This window comes from Nycticebus coucang, chromosome 7 (assembly GCF_027406575.1).
Source record: "Nycticebus coucang isolate mNycCou1 chromosome 7, mNycCou1.pri, whole genome shotgun sequence".
Taxonomy (NCBI): domain Eukaryota; kingdom Metazoa; phylum Chordata; class Mammalia; order Primates; family Lorisidae; genus Nycticebus; species Nycticebus coucang.
Genome location: NC_069786.1, coordinates 5,372,098 through 5,386,081, shown reverse-complemented (window position 1 = coordinate 5,386,081; position 13,984 = coordinate 5,372,098). Strand labels below are relative to the sequence as shown.

General features: G+C 46.9%; 1 protein-coding gene across 4 annotated transcripts in view; it reads left to right on the top strand.

The window, feature by feature from the left end:
* DLGAP2 (DLG associated protein 2) overlaps positions 1–13,984 on the top strand; it is a 594,688-nt gene that overhangs the window by 326,636 nt on the left and 254,068 nt on the right. For all 4 annotated transcript variants that reach the window (XM_053598123.1, XM_053598120.1, XM_053598122.1 and 1 more), the window contains one exon: positions 5,049–5,081. In XM_053598123.1, coding sequence (XP_053454098.1) covers positions 5,049–5,081 — 33 coding nt within the window. The remainder of the gene's footprint in view (positions 1–5,048; positions 5,082–13,984) is intronic.

Genomic DNA, 13,984 nt, shown 5'->3' with positions numbered 1-13,984 from the left:
TATGTATACATATTATGTGTCCCTGTGGTTGTGATGTCATGTGGCCATGTGGCTGTGTAGCCAGGCGTCATGTGGCTATGTGGCCGTGATGTCACGTGGCTGCGCTATCACACTGTACCAAGCCCTGGGACAAGTGCGACTCCTGGCAAAGGCTCCTATATCCCTGCTCTCTGCTGGTGTGAGAAGCGCTAACAGTCAGCCACAGGTGCTGTGGGTCAGTGATGGCTGTGCAGTCAGGCAGGTCTGACTGGGGTCTCCAGTTGCTGCCCTCGGTGTGGCTGGACACTCCATCTCCAGCTGGCTGCTGACACGGAACGTTTCTTCATGCTGAACACAAGGCAGCATCCTGCCGAGCCTCAGAGAAGAAGGGCATCGGCGGCGTGCTCTGTCCTCATGATTAGTCACCGCTGCAGCTGGAGGGAAGCAGGGGAGGACAGAGGAAGCAGCAATTAGTGTGCTGTCACAGCAGCCTCATGCCCCAGAGCTGCCGGTAGCCCCTTCCTGCCTGCGCTGCATGGCCAGGGAGGGCACAGCCACCCATGTTTGGGCCCTCTCTCTCCCTATGGATGGAGCACGGATGCTCTTCCTGTCCGCAATTGCACTGGAAACAGCCTCAGAAGAGGGGAGCCCTGCTTGGGGGGATCCTGAGATTGGCCTTACCCAGGAGACCTGTAGCCACGCAGCCCAGGCTGTGTCTATTATATTCAGCAGTAGCCACCGGGCCTCCCAGGAGAGTTGCCAGGGCTCATCTCCCATCAGTTTAGCTCTTGCGACTATACCCAGCCTCTCTTGGGTCTCCAGTGGGAAGGGAGGGTGGTACCTGGAGGACGTCGCCCACTGACACAGGAGAGAGATTGAGCGTGCACTTGGCTTCACACACAGAGCTGGAAGCTGCCTCTAAAAATATGTGCATAAATTTAGAGTAACCTCCATAGATAAAACACTGTATGAATTCACACAGGAGATGCAGCAGCTCTCTCTTTTCAGGAGATTAAAATGAAGTACACCCTTATGACAAAAAGAGAGGGCGTTAGGCTTTTGGACCAAGCTGGTCCTCAGGGGCTGCGTCCAGCGCAGGTGTAGCATCTACATATGTGAGATCGGGGGCAGATTTCTCTGTCTACGTCAATTAGCATAAATTACTGCAGTCTTCTCCTAATGTAAATGACACTCTGCACTAATGATGATGAATCCATCGTGCATCAAGTTTAATTCTCATCTACATTGTGAATACTTTTTTAATGGGTGTTCCAGAGTGGGGGATTGGTGACTTTCATAGATCAAATCTTGCCTCTGGAGGGAAGCACCTTTTCCCTTGTAAGGGAGTCCAGGGATGCAGCAGAGGCCAGGCCAGGGCTTGGAGAAGCCCAGGAGAGATGGTACGTATGAAGCGGAAGTTCTCCGTCTGGGAACACAGGCTGGTGGGAATGCCCCTCACGACGTCCTGAGCCCAGTGCGGTGCCAGGCACCATGCTGAGGGTCAGGCACATTTCACTGCACTCAGGACCAGCTCAGCTCAACTTGCCCTTCTAGACGGGGTTAGAGGAGGAAACAGGCTCGAAGGCCAAGCTGGGCAAAGCCGTGCTTCTCCCGTCCATGACAAGCCCAGAGCCAAACCTCCTGCCCACGCTGTCTTTATCTGTCCTCAGAAGACTGCAGCCTCTCACTCCAGGGGAAATGGTTGTTTCACAGTAAATGGTGAGTGGAACTCACTTTCCAGTTCCCCAGGCCTGGGGTCACCTAACCAATAAAGCCACATCACGGCCTCAGCACAGGCTGCACGTGGCACGGCCCCCACGTGACCCAGGGCATTGCCCTCCTGAGCTGTCCTCGGCCCTCCTGAGCTGTCCTCGGCCGCCTCCTGCCTGCCAGTTCTTCCTCTCCTGTTACCTGCCCTTCTTCCCTCAGCAATGCCACCAATTCTTTAGGAAGTCTGCAGTCTGGGACCAGGGCCTCTTGTGCCCTGTCTTGTCGGCAGGCTCCTGCCCACTGGAACCCACCTCAGGGTGGGAGGAGCAAGTGCAGTGGCTGAGGCCCCCCCGCCGTGCCCGCTGACACCCCCGCTCTCCTCCCACCCCAGCCCCTCGAGGCTCGCTGTGAGGGTTGCGCATTAGCCAGGCTCTCTTCCTCTCCTCCCCTGTGTCCTCCATTTAATACACCTCAGTTCTAGCCGCCATACTAGTGTCCTATCGTCACCTGTTTCAAAGGGCTCTTCCTTGTCCGCTACCTGTTTTCTAAAGAGAAGAGCATCTTGCCCATATTTTCGCTTGTATTACCTAGAATCATACTGGGAATATAATTGGTGTCCAGAGTCCTCCTGTAGAGTGACGATTTCAAGTGGGTAACATTCTGAGCACCAGCGTTTGTAATCTGTAGTGTTGGTAGTAGCCTGAGGACTGGCTGAGTGGGAGCCTGCCTGGGACAGGGAGTGTGAACTGAGCCCTCTGCTATGGCCTGTGTGCTTCCGATGCCTTCTGCTGTGACAGCTGGGTAAATAGCTCCTCTCTTCTAACTACTTCTGCTCTGTGAAACTTCCCCAGGACATTCAGGCAGAATAAGCGGCTGTGACACTCAGCAGTAGCCTCCATACCCGTGTGGCTGCTGACTGGGTTGCCAGACCCTGCCCACCTGGACACGGAGACAGCAGATGCAGGACAGGCTTCAAGATGCCTGAGCGGAGAGGCTTTGGAGTGGGGTGGTCAGGCAGTTGCCTTCAGGAGTAAACATCACCATAATGAGGTGGACATGCCACCTCTGACATGGGTTGCTGGTTGTTACTTGAGGACTTGTTTCTGCAGGCGGTGATGTCACTGTCTGGAACTGACCTGAATGAGCAGAGAGCTGGCACGCAGTCCCCTGCGCCCTTTGGGGGCCGGGCTGCCAGATGTTAGTGTCTGTTACCTTCTGCACTGAGACCTGCACATCTCCCTCCAAGCTCTCCCTGGGGCCACTCCCTTCATTCATTAGACATCACCACATGTCATTAATAATTCCTACATCATATAACAGAGGGCAGGTGACAGACCTTTATGAGAAATGCACCATGGAAACGTGCTCCATGATGGTGAGTTTTGTCCGAGGCTCATAACACACAGAACGATGTTTTCTTAAGATCTAGCAGGGAATTTTTTCTTTAAAAATGGATGAGGCCCGAAGGCTTTAATTTCAATTTGAAAGCTATTTGCCTAAGACTTTCATTTTGGAGACACCAACGTGCCACTCAGTGAGCTAACACCTTTGTTCCGGAGATTTGTGATGATCTGAGTCACGGGATGTGGATTCGTTGAAAGTATCGGTTATTGTGCCATTATTCAGCACGCTGTGTTTTGAACTTGCTGGGTAATTTTAAATTTACAAAATCTGTGGTGGAGATAAAGTCTATTGAGAAAGATTTGAATTTGTGGGTCAGTTCTGATGCAGATTTTGGTCAGCCCTTGGTGAGCAGGTGGATGAAACACAGTTCCTGGTGTAGGTTCCCCCATGAGCCCCTGAAGGGACAGGGAGTCTTGCAGGCGGCTGAGGGTGGGGCTGGGTCACATCCAGTTTCACACATGCAGCTCTGAGCTCCCAGGGAGGCCACTCTGCCATCTCAATGGCCATCCTCTGTGGCCTACATGGTGTGGGCCCTAGCACTGCTGAGTCTACCTGGGGACCTCTCCAGTGACTGCAGAACTCACTCTGGCTCTGTGGAGGGTCCAGTGCCTTCTCTACCCTGTCGTGTGTGCAGGGCCAGCCCTGACTCTCGGTCATCGTGTGTGGCCTCAAACAGGCTCAGCACCATGCTCCCAGGTGTCTTGTGGAGGTCTCTCTGGTCAAATTTAGCAACTTCTCAAATAAAATTAGTGAGTTCCTTCATTATGGTCTATACACAGCCTCTAATTTGGGAGTGGCTATAATAGATTTGCCATCAAGGGCTACAATAGGCAGCCTTTATTTTTTCTTTGGAATAAATAAAACAGATACACAACCCAAGATGCCTTCTAGCATCTTGATTCTAAAATAGGCTTTCAGGGCTTAGCATTCTTACTTAAAGCCCTTCATGTCTCTATGACTCAGTGGCTGCTTTTCTGGGCACCTGCTGCCAGGAGCTTTCCTTGGGGAGAGAGGAAGCTCATCCTCCGCAGACTCTGTGCCTGTGGGCGTCAGGGCTGCCTGCTGTGGACTTCCACTGCTGGGCAGCTCCCCACTCTCTGCGGGTCTCTCAGGACCTGTCCCGAGGCTTGTGCCATCACACTGCTTTCCCCATCTCTGCCTTGCTCAGCACAGGTGTGTCCAGGAGGCACGTGGGTGGCTGTACCTTCTGCACTGAGACTGGCTGGGAGACTCAAGACAGGCCGAGTCTCGCCCCCCTCTGCTCCCAGGAGAGGCCTCAGTCCCAGCACAGAGCTTCTCTGGAAGGGGAGAGAGCTGGCTACGAGCCCAGGTCCACCTGGCCCCAAAGTCTGGATTATTTCCCACAAAGACCTCACATTATATTCATGGTGACCACGCTGCACCTTCCCTGCGCAGTTATAAATTATAAATACCAGGGTCCCTCAGCATCTGTGGCTACTCTGCAGAGCTGAGCACAGAGCAGTGGGCCTGCTCGTGGGGACTCTCTTGGTGTCTGTGGATTTCGGTGTTTTTACTTAAATGTGATATACCTTTGCTCATACTTTTAATGCCTGAAAGGAGATGTAACAGAGTTGTATTCGCAGTAAAGGTTTCGATATTGAAATTAAGTGATAAGACATATTGTTCTTATTTCATCTAAGTAATTTGAGCCATGTGCAATCATGGAGATACATTGGCAGTGTGCATGTGTGTGTGATGAAGAGGTCAACTTCAATAAAACAAAATATAGAAGACATTTGCCAACAGTAGTTTTTTAGATAATGTTTGCTGAAGTGCAAGGTCAGGGCTGGCTAAGTTTGTTGAGATGTGCAGGCACCCTGTGTCAGCTCTGTAGCAGACTAGCGTTGTTGCTGCTGCTGTTCCTTAACCTTTTTAACTATGCTAACTGAAACTGCCTGGGTGTAATGGCCACTCTCTGTCTCTTCTGTTTTCAGAGTCGCAGTGCACCCTCTGCGGGGAACCGGAAGGTGAGTAGCCTCCTGACTGTCACCTGCCCAGGTGGACAGCGCTGGGGGCCCTGTGTGGCCTGAGGCTGTTTTGATGGCAACAATGTGCTGTGACTTGGAAACCGTATTCTGTGTGGTGTTTGATAGAAATGGGAATGAAGAAATCGAAGCAAATATAGGAAGAGCATTTAAAACCATGAGTTCGTCTAAAGAAATGGATGTTACGGCCACAGCATATTATTTTCTTTTTGCCTTGGATTTACAAATTTTAGCCAGTTGTCTCCAGATAGTAGATGGCAATGCACATTTATTGGTTTTAAATTCATGAGCCAAACACACTGATGAGACCTGGCAAAACCATCCTGATTGTCAGTGCACTTGAAACTTCATAGTAACCAATGGTGTTAATTAATATATTATCACTTAATTTCAGCCTAAGTTTCATTTAAAAGTGAGGCTCTTGAGTCCATAATTTGTTAGCATTGCTCCAAAATAATGAAAGCCAAAATTAATATAGTATTTTTCAGTGGTCTAATTAGAGAGAATGGGGAAAATACGGTCAACACCTGTAACCGCTGCTAATGGGGACTCTGAGTCAACCAGACTTGATTTTTGTAGACTGCTTTCAGCCAAAAGAGGCAAATTGTCTAGAAAGCTGGGTGGCCTCAGGGAGCCAGGGACACAGGTGACCCCAGGAATGTGTCTCAGGTCAGAGCCTGCCCAGTCCTGCAGAGGCTGGTGCAAGACCTTCTGCAGTGCCAGGGCCCAGAACCTGAGCCATTAAGACCTATGCACTTGAGCTTCTGAAGCCTGATCACGGCCACTGAAAGAACATCCACCTACAAACCGAAATTGCATTGTGGATGCAAGGTTAACTTGAAATTCTATCAAACACTCCATTTTCCTAATTTGTTGATTAACTGAGGTATTATGCAAAGTTTTTAAATTCTTCGTGTGTGTGTGTGTGTGTGTGTGATGCAGAGACACAGCTGTGGGGATGTCTGTGAACTTCTGCTTTAAAGTCTTGAGCTTCACTTTTAAGCAAAACAGCAGACTTTGGACCCCTGCAGTTTCCAGGGTCAAAAGAAAGGTGGTGTATTAGAGCAGGGAAGACTATGCAGGCGGCCCCGGCGCCGGTCCTGTTGTTCTGGGGGCTGCTGCGTGAGGGCGCCCGCGGGTTCTAGAGGTGTCTGAGGTTGTTTCAGTAGTTTCTGAAATTCTCCAACTTGTCTGTGTCTGTTGGACATTTGAACATTTTGTTCTTTCTTATCATGACACCATCTCCATTCCCACCGTGGGGACGTGTCCTGCTTTGGCTTCATGTGCGATTCTCTCAGCTCCGCCCTTTGTTGACCGTTTCCTACGTCGAACACATTTAAAAGGGAGGCTCTGCCAAATGCTTGCGTGCCAGAGAGATGATCAGATGTAAAGCCCTTTTGAGCGTGGTTTCCGCACCCGGCGTCATGTGGTCTGTCAGCTTCCCATCATGCGTCTTGCACGTCGTATGGTCTATCTGCTTCCTGTCTGCGTCGTCACGTCATGTGGTCTGTTTGCGTCATGCGGAGCCTGTGCGTGGTTTCCGCACCCCGCGTCATGTGGTCTGTCGGCTTCCCATCATGCGTCTTGCACGTCGTGTGGTCTATCTGCTTCCTGTCGTGCGTCGTCACGTCATGTGGTCTGTTTGCGTCGTGCGGAGCCTGTGCGTGGTTTCCGCACCCCGCGTCATGTGGTCTGTCGGCTTCCCATCATGCGTCTTGCACGTCGTGTGGTCTATCTGCTTCCTGTCGTGCGTCGTCACGTCATGTGGTCTGTTTGCGTCGTGCGGAGCCTGTGCGTGGTTTCCGCACCCCGCGTCATGTGGTCTGTCGGCTTCCCATCATGCGTCTTGCACGTCGTGTGGTCTATCTGCTTCCTGTCGTGCGTCGTGCACGTCGTGTGGTCTGTCCGCGTTGTGCATCGTGCCTCGTGCGGAGCCTGTGCGTGGCTTCCGCACCCTGCGTCATGTGGTCTGTGGGATTCCCGTCGTACGTTGTGCGAGCATGTTTTGCGTGTGTTGCTCGGTGCTGTCAGGAAGAGATGATTTCGGTGTCAATAAATCAGTATCAATCGTGTTTGGAGATGAGGGTTTTGGTCAAATGAAGGCTGATCAATTCCCTCTGACATCCTCGCTCAGACATGGATATTGTTCCCTTCTGTGGACACCTTGTGTCATGGGAGTGACCCTTCCAGGCTGACCCGAGTCTGCCATGGTGGCCAGAGCTCCGTGCGGTTCCACCCGTCACCCTGGACTGTCGCAGGTGCTGCCCCAGGTGCCTGCCTTGGTTTAGCGTCCACGGCACAGGTGTTGTGCTCCCGCACCAAATGTGTAAGAGTGCCACAAACAGAGGGAAGAAGTGCAGTCATGGTTGCTCTGGAGGGCAGGTCAACTTTGGTATGCAATGGGGATTGCCCCAAATCAGAAAAAGGGAGGAAGAGCTGACAGTGAGGTCTCAGCTGTGCTTTATTTTTGAAAAACACTATCATATGAATATTCATACGTTTTTAAAATCATTTAAGTAATTAGTGTAAGTGAGAAATGGCTGGGTGTAGCGAGTGGAATCTGAAATCAGCTTTTTTGTTTGGTAATTTCTTCAGCAGCTTCTGTGGTTAGCTCATAAACGCCGCGGCACAGGGAGGATCAGAGGCGCAGAGATCTGGGTGCACGGCCTTCGTCACATCCACAAGGTTAAGGCAGCAACTCATCAGAAAGCTGTTAACAGCCTTTCACAGCTAAACCAGTGAAGTGGGGAACACCTATTTGCATTTTAATGATTAGTTCTTTTGGAGAGACTTAGTTCTCTGGATATAGATCGAATAATTAGCCTTGTCTCAGATGATAATATCTGTCAAGCAAATGCGACTAGGACACAGTTTGCAAGTTGCTGCAGACCTCAGAGTTCTCCCACTGTGGATCTCTCTGATGGTGTGGCCTATTTTCAGAGAACTTAAATGTTTAATTGTGTATAAAATGATCTCAATAAGCAAATGGCTTACACATTCTATATTGCAAGGTTTCTAAAACTTGGAGTACTATGTTTAAGAGATGAAAATTTTTAATGGTTTAAAATGATTCTTCGTTGTTTTCTGGCACATTTCTTCCTACAGAGAATACACAGATAAGCCGGATCTTAATGCTTCAGTACAGGGCTGTGTGAAGTCAGAGGGGAATCTGGCTAGCAGAACTCCTGTATTTGCAGGGGTACAGTTAATACAATGTTTTGCTATGAAAAGTAACTAAATGGTAATAGTAAATTCCCTAAGAATGATCTCAGTTATAATAATTTACCACTTTCCTAGTGGTTCCTATTACCTTTTAGGTGGCAGAAGTCTCAGGATATTACACGGCCATTAAGATCACATGCTCATTTACCTGGACATAGTGGGAATCCCCATATGTCACAATCTGTCAATTTAATATGGGAAAATAATGTGAGTCCATGATCCTTTTCAAGCTTTGTTGACAGACACGTGATACCACTTGCCTTTTAACAAGACCACAGGGAAACTATGGCCATCTAGTGAGGCCACAGATATATTAGCTCAGGACATGTCTGTCTGTTTGCATTTTTATGGTTTGACTTGCCCTCATACAAAATAGATTTTCTGATGTGGGAAGATGGCTACTGATGCCTGGCAGGGTAAGAGAACTTATGTGGAATCCAGTACCTGGTAATAACAGTGTTTCAGATCTATGTTATTTAACCTGACTATAACTGAGAAATAAAATAAACTATTTTTATATAAATTTGGCATGAAAGAATGTGCTACTAGCACGTTAGGATAATTTTTGTCATGAAAGAAACATTCTTCAGCAAAAGAGGCCTTAAGATTGTAACTTCAGGAACAGTGGGTGATTTGGGGGCATCAATAGGTACTGGGTTATTTGGGAAATGTCTGTGGTATTCCAGTACAAAGGCAAAAATCGTGCTTTTTAAAAAACCATCAAAAATTTAAGGTAAGAGATTTTATTTCTAAATCTGTTTTTTATTTTTACTTATATTATTTGAAAACAGATTGCATGCTGCTGTAGAAATTTTGGACAGTCTCACAGGACTGTTCCTTCTCCCTTCATTAACTCATGATTGAGAAATAGTGGGGAATTCTTCTTGTAGTTAGTGACATTATGTTCTTGAGTTTCTAAATACAAGATACTCAAGATTTCTACCCACAAATAACTCTGAACAGTGCAAAATATCCTCATTGTTTTTGTACTTTACTTAAATGTGTGTAATCTGGAAATTGAAAAAAGATACTAAGCTCAAGGCTCTTATGCCAAGACACGTCTACCAACACTCAGTACATGTGCCCATGAAAAGCTATCGTCTGCTTGATCCCCAGCTATGTACTCTTAAGTGCGTGTAATTCAGAGCAAAACATGCACACCATAGTACAATGTAAAAAGTATGAACCATTTCATTCTTCAATGCCCAATCTGAAACTGGAGAGGGACTAGGAGACTTGGAGAAATTCTGGGAGATTTGAAGACATTTAGGTGGATTTATAGAGGGCTTTGTTGTTGTTGTTGTTTTGTTTGTTTTCACTTGGACAAAGAGGGAGAAGAAAGCAAAGATTCTCAGTTGGAGTAAGTACCCAATGTTGCCTTTATATGACTTGTAAACTTTAGACATCATTCTCAAACTTTTCTTTAATCCTTTAGATGTGGTTTCCTTTCATTCTTTGGACATATTTATAATAATCAATTTGCAATCTTTTTCTACTATGCCCAATGTCTTAGATTCCTCAGGGATAGCGTCTGTTAACTGCTTTTGTTCCCTGTGTGTAATTAATTAAGTTAATGGTTGGACAGAGATTTTCTTTAATGCTGCGGCCCCCAAATCCTGGGCTATGAACTGGTACCAGCCTATGTCCTGTTAGGAACTGGACTGCACAGCTTCACCACCTGAGTTCCACCTCCTGTCCCATGTCCCTCATCCTCTGGCCCATGGAAAAATTCTCTTCCAGGCTGTGGATGATGGCTCAAGCCTGTAATCCTAGCACTCTGGAAGGCCAAGGCAGGAGGATCACTTGAGCTCAGGAGTTCAAGACAAGCCTGAGCAAAAAGCTAGACCTCATCTCTACTAAAAATAGAAAAAGACTAGCTGGGCATTGTGGCAGGTGCCTGTAGTCCCAGCTACTCAGGAGGCTGAGGAAAGGGATTGCCTGAGCCCAAGAGTTTGAGGTTTGGATACCATGGCACTCTACCCAGGTGACAGAGTGAGAGACTGTGAAAGAAAGAAGGAAGGGAAGGGAAACAGAGGGGAGGGGAGCAGAGGGGAGGGGAGCGGAGGGGAGGGGAGCGGAGGGAAGGGAAACAGAGGGGAGGGGAGCAGAGGGGAGGGGAGCGGAGGGAAGGGGAGGGGAGGGAAGGAGAGGGGAGAGAAAGGGAAGGAAAGGGAAAGGAAGGGAAGGGAAAGAGAAAGAGAAAAAGAAACTGGTCCCTGGTACCAAAAATGTTCTGTTTGGTGACGTATAGGAACCAGGCCACATAGCAGATGAGTATAGCAGGCAAGCCAGGGAGATTTCACCTGTATTTACACTGCTCCCCATTGCTGACATCACTTTGTGAGCTCTGCCTCCCTGAGATCCCCTCCTACCCTCGGGGAAAAACTATCTCCCATGAAACTGGTCCTGAGGCCAAAAAGGTTGGAGACTGCTGCCTTAATTCCTTCAACCTTAAGTCTCCCCCTTTTACTAAGGAACTGTATATATTGGGCTCACCTTCAAAGCTCCAGCAGGCAGCTGACAACTCTGCCTTAGCCTTCACTTCCTGCTTGTGCAGAGCCTCAAGGTTAGCCAGAGGTGAGGGTTTAGGGCTTTGTCAGGTCTTCCCTGAGCATGTGCATAGCTCTACACATGCATATAGACTTCCAAATACCTAAGAACATCTAAGAACTTTTCAACATTGTCTAGATTTTCCTTTCAAGATTTTTGGCCAGCCTCTTATTTGCCCCAAGTGGTATTGCCAGCTCAGACAACTGCAATGTTAAGAAGTGCCACTTATTGTTTCCAACAAATGTCCTGTAAATGAGAACCTCCCAGATGGGTCGAATAATGGTAATTCTCAGGGATGGAGCACCAAACCTGTTTTGCTCTCTCCAGGTAATTAGTTGGCGGTCACAGCTACCATAGATACAAGGCAGCTGGTTGTTAGGTTACTGCAGAGCCAGGGGATTGGAATAGGGCAAGTTACATCACAAAGCCCAGTATTCTTAACGACCTTCAGCCATTTTTCTTGAATAAATGTCAATTGTATGGTTGCAAGACTTAAAAAAAAGAAAACTGGACGTTGAGGGTTTCATAAGAAGCCTTTCTGTCCACCCCCAGGGTGTTTCTGCAGCCTGTTCTCCGTGGAGACAGGCAGCACCCGCCTTTTCAAGGAGAGCTGTGCCCTGTCTCTTCTTGAGATCATGCTTTTTAATTATATGCTTTGGATAAAATTGGCCTTTTCTGGTTGCTGTTAGTGTTTATGCATCATTATTCTTGCTTAGGACCTGAAAAGTGCAACAGATTGTGGGAGCCAGCGGTTTCTGCTCCAGCCAGTCTGTCTTCTAGCATTTTAAAACAGTCAATATTTTAGTGGAAATCAGAGCATGGTCTCCAAAGCAGGACAGAGAAGCCGGTTCCATGAGAAGATTTATGGTGGAAAATTTCAGAGAGAGGGAAGACCAAGTTCAACTCTACCCTGCTGAACCCCTCTAAAAATAAAGGAAAGTGCTATATAAAATATAGCAAGGTTTGTTTCAGTATATAACTGAGCTTGGATTAAAAAGAGAAAAGGAATGACCAGAGTCCCGAGAACTAAGGAAAAATTTCCAACCAGAGGTTAAACAGGAGTTATCCCTTCAATAGCCTCTGAGAAACAAAAGTCGTGGGGGTGGGAGGAGTGGCCTGGGTGGGGCAGGAGCTATGGTGGGAGGCAAGGCAGGGGTGGGGGGATTAAACCCAGGTGATTACAAGCTTCCCTATTTTTGGGGGTGGGGAGAAACCTGGGAAGCCACTGAGTCAAGAAAGTTATAGAGGAAGGTTATCACATGTCCAGGGCAATGTATGGAATGTGGTTACCAACAGCAAGTACACACTCCAGGCTTGTCTTGGAGATCTGAATTTCTGTGTGCTTCTGAAGACTTTCTGGTGAGATTCATGTGAAAATTGTTCCAGAATCAGTTGTGATGCTGTCAGAACCCAAAGGCTCTGGCAGAATCAAAATCACAAATTATCTATACACAAAATCACAAATTAAAGAACATAGGGGTAGGTCAAGGGACTCCTCCTCCACTAAAAGATAGCACTCTCTTTAGATGAACATTCAAGATTCTAACCCACACAGAGAAACTTCAAGGGAATGAGAAGAGTGAGAAGCCAGAGCCCCAGAAATGACAGACTCATACAGATATTGGGTATGTTTAAAATTATTAAATGCAGGCCAGGCATGGTGGCTCACACCTGTAATCCTAGCACTCTGGGAGGCCAAGGTGGGTGGATTGCTTGAGCTCAGGAGTTCGAGACCAGCCTGAGCTAAAGCAAGCCCCCATCTCTACTAAAAATAGAAAAACTGAGGCAAGAGGACCACTGGAGCCGGTGTTGCAGGTTGCTGTGAGCTATGACATCACAGCATTCTACCCATGGCGACAGCTTGAGGTTCTGTCTCAAAAAATAAAATAAAATAAAATTATTACATGGATTTTAAAAAGGAAAAGAAACTCTAACGTAAAAAAAGTGTCTATTATGAAAAAAAGATTTAAAAGCAAGCAGAATATTGGCCTATTTGCCTTCTTGCCCTGGCAATGGAGGCCCCTTGCTGTCTATGGTGAAAATACCTTGCTCCGTAAGCTTATAGCTTGCTCTTACCCTGTAAACCTGCCCTTTTCGTCCTCAATAAATTTTGTTTCATGCTTGCTTTACAAAAAAGCCCAAAAACCAAAAACAAGCAGAATATCTATAAACAAGGAGAGTAGATTAAATTGACTGCTATGTTAATATTTTATGAAGTGAATTAGAACTGAAAAGAGAATTAGTAAACTAGAAAATAGATATGAGAATATTACCTAGAATCTTGCCTAAAAAGGATAAAGGGTAATAGAAAATAAAAATTAAGGTGCATGGAAAATGGGTTGAGAAACACAAACACGTCTGGATTTAAATGAAAAATTACAGAGAATGGAGAGAAAGGAGGAAAGGCCTTAGTCAAAGAAATAAAGGCCAATACTTTCCCAGGGACTAAAGAAAGGTGTTCTTGCTCTTTCATCTAAGCAGGCATCCTCAAACTTTTTAATCGAGGGGCCAGTTCACTGTCCCTCAGACTGTTGGAGGGCTGTGCTATAGTTAAAAAAAAAAAAAAAACTATGAACAAATTCCTATGCACACTGTACATATCTTATTTTTGAAGTAAAAAAACAAAATGGGAACAAATACAATCACACTGCCTCATGTGGCCCACGGGCCATAGTTTGAGGACCCCTGAATTAAAGCCTCCCAAGACTGAAACCAGATAACTAAAAGTACAGCCACACCTTTTAAGTGAAACCACAGAATGTGATCTTTTTTTAATAAATCATAGCTATGTACATTAATGCAATCATGGGGTACAATGTGCTGGTTTTATATACAATCTGAAATATTTTCATCAAACTGGTTAACATAGCCTTCACGGCACCCTCTTCGTTATTGTGTTAAGACATTTATATTCTACATTTAGTAAGTTTCACATGTACCCTTGTAAGATGCACAGTAGGTGTGGTCCCACCAATTAACCTCCCTCCACCCGTTCTCCCTCCTCCCCTCCCCTCCCTCCCCTTTCCCCATATTCTTGGGCTATAATTGGGTTATAGCTCTCATATGAAAGCCATAAATTGGTTTCATAGTAGGGCTGAATACACAGAATATGA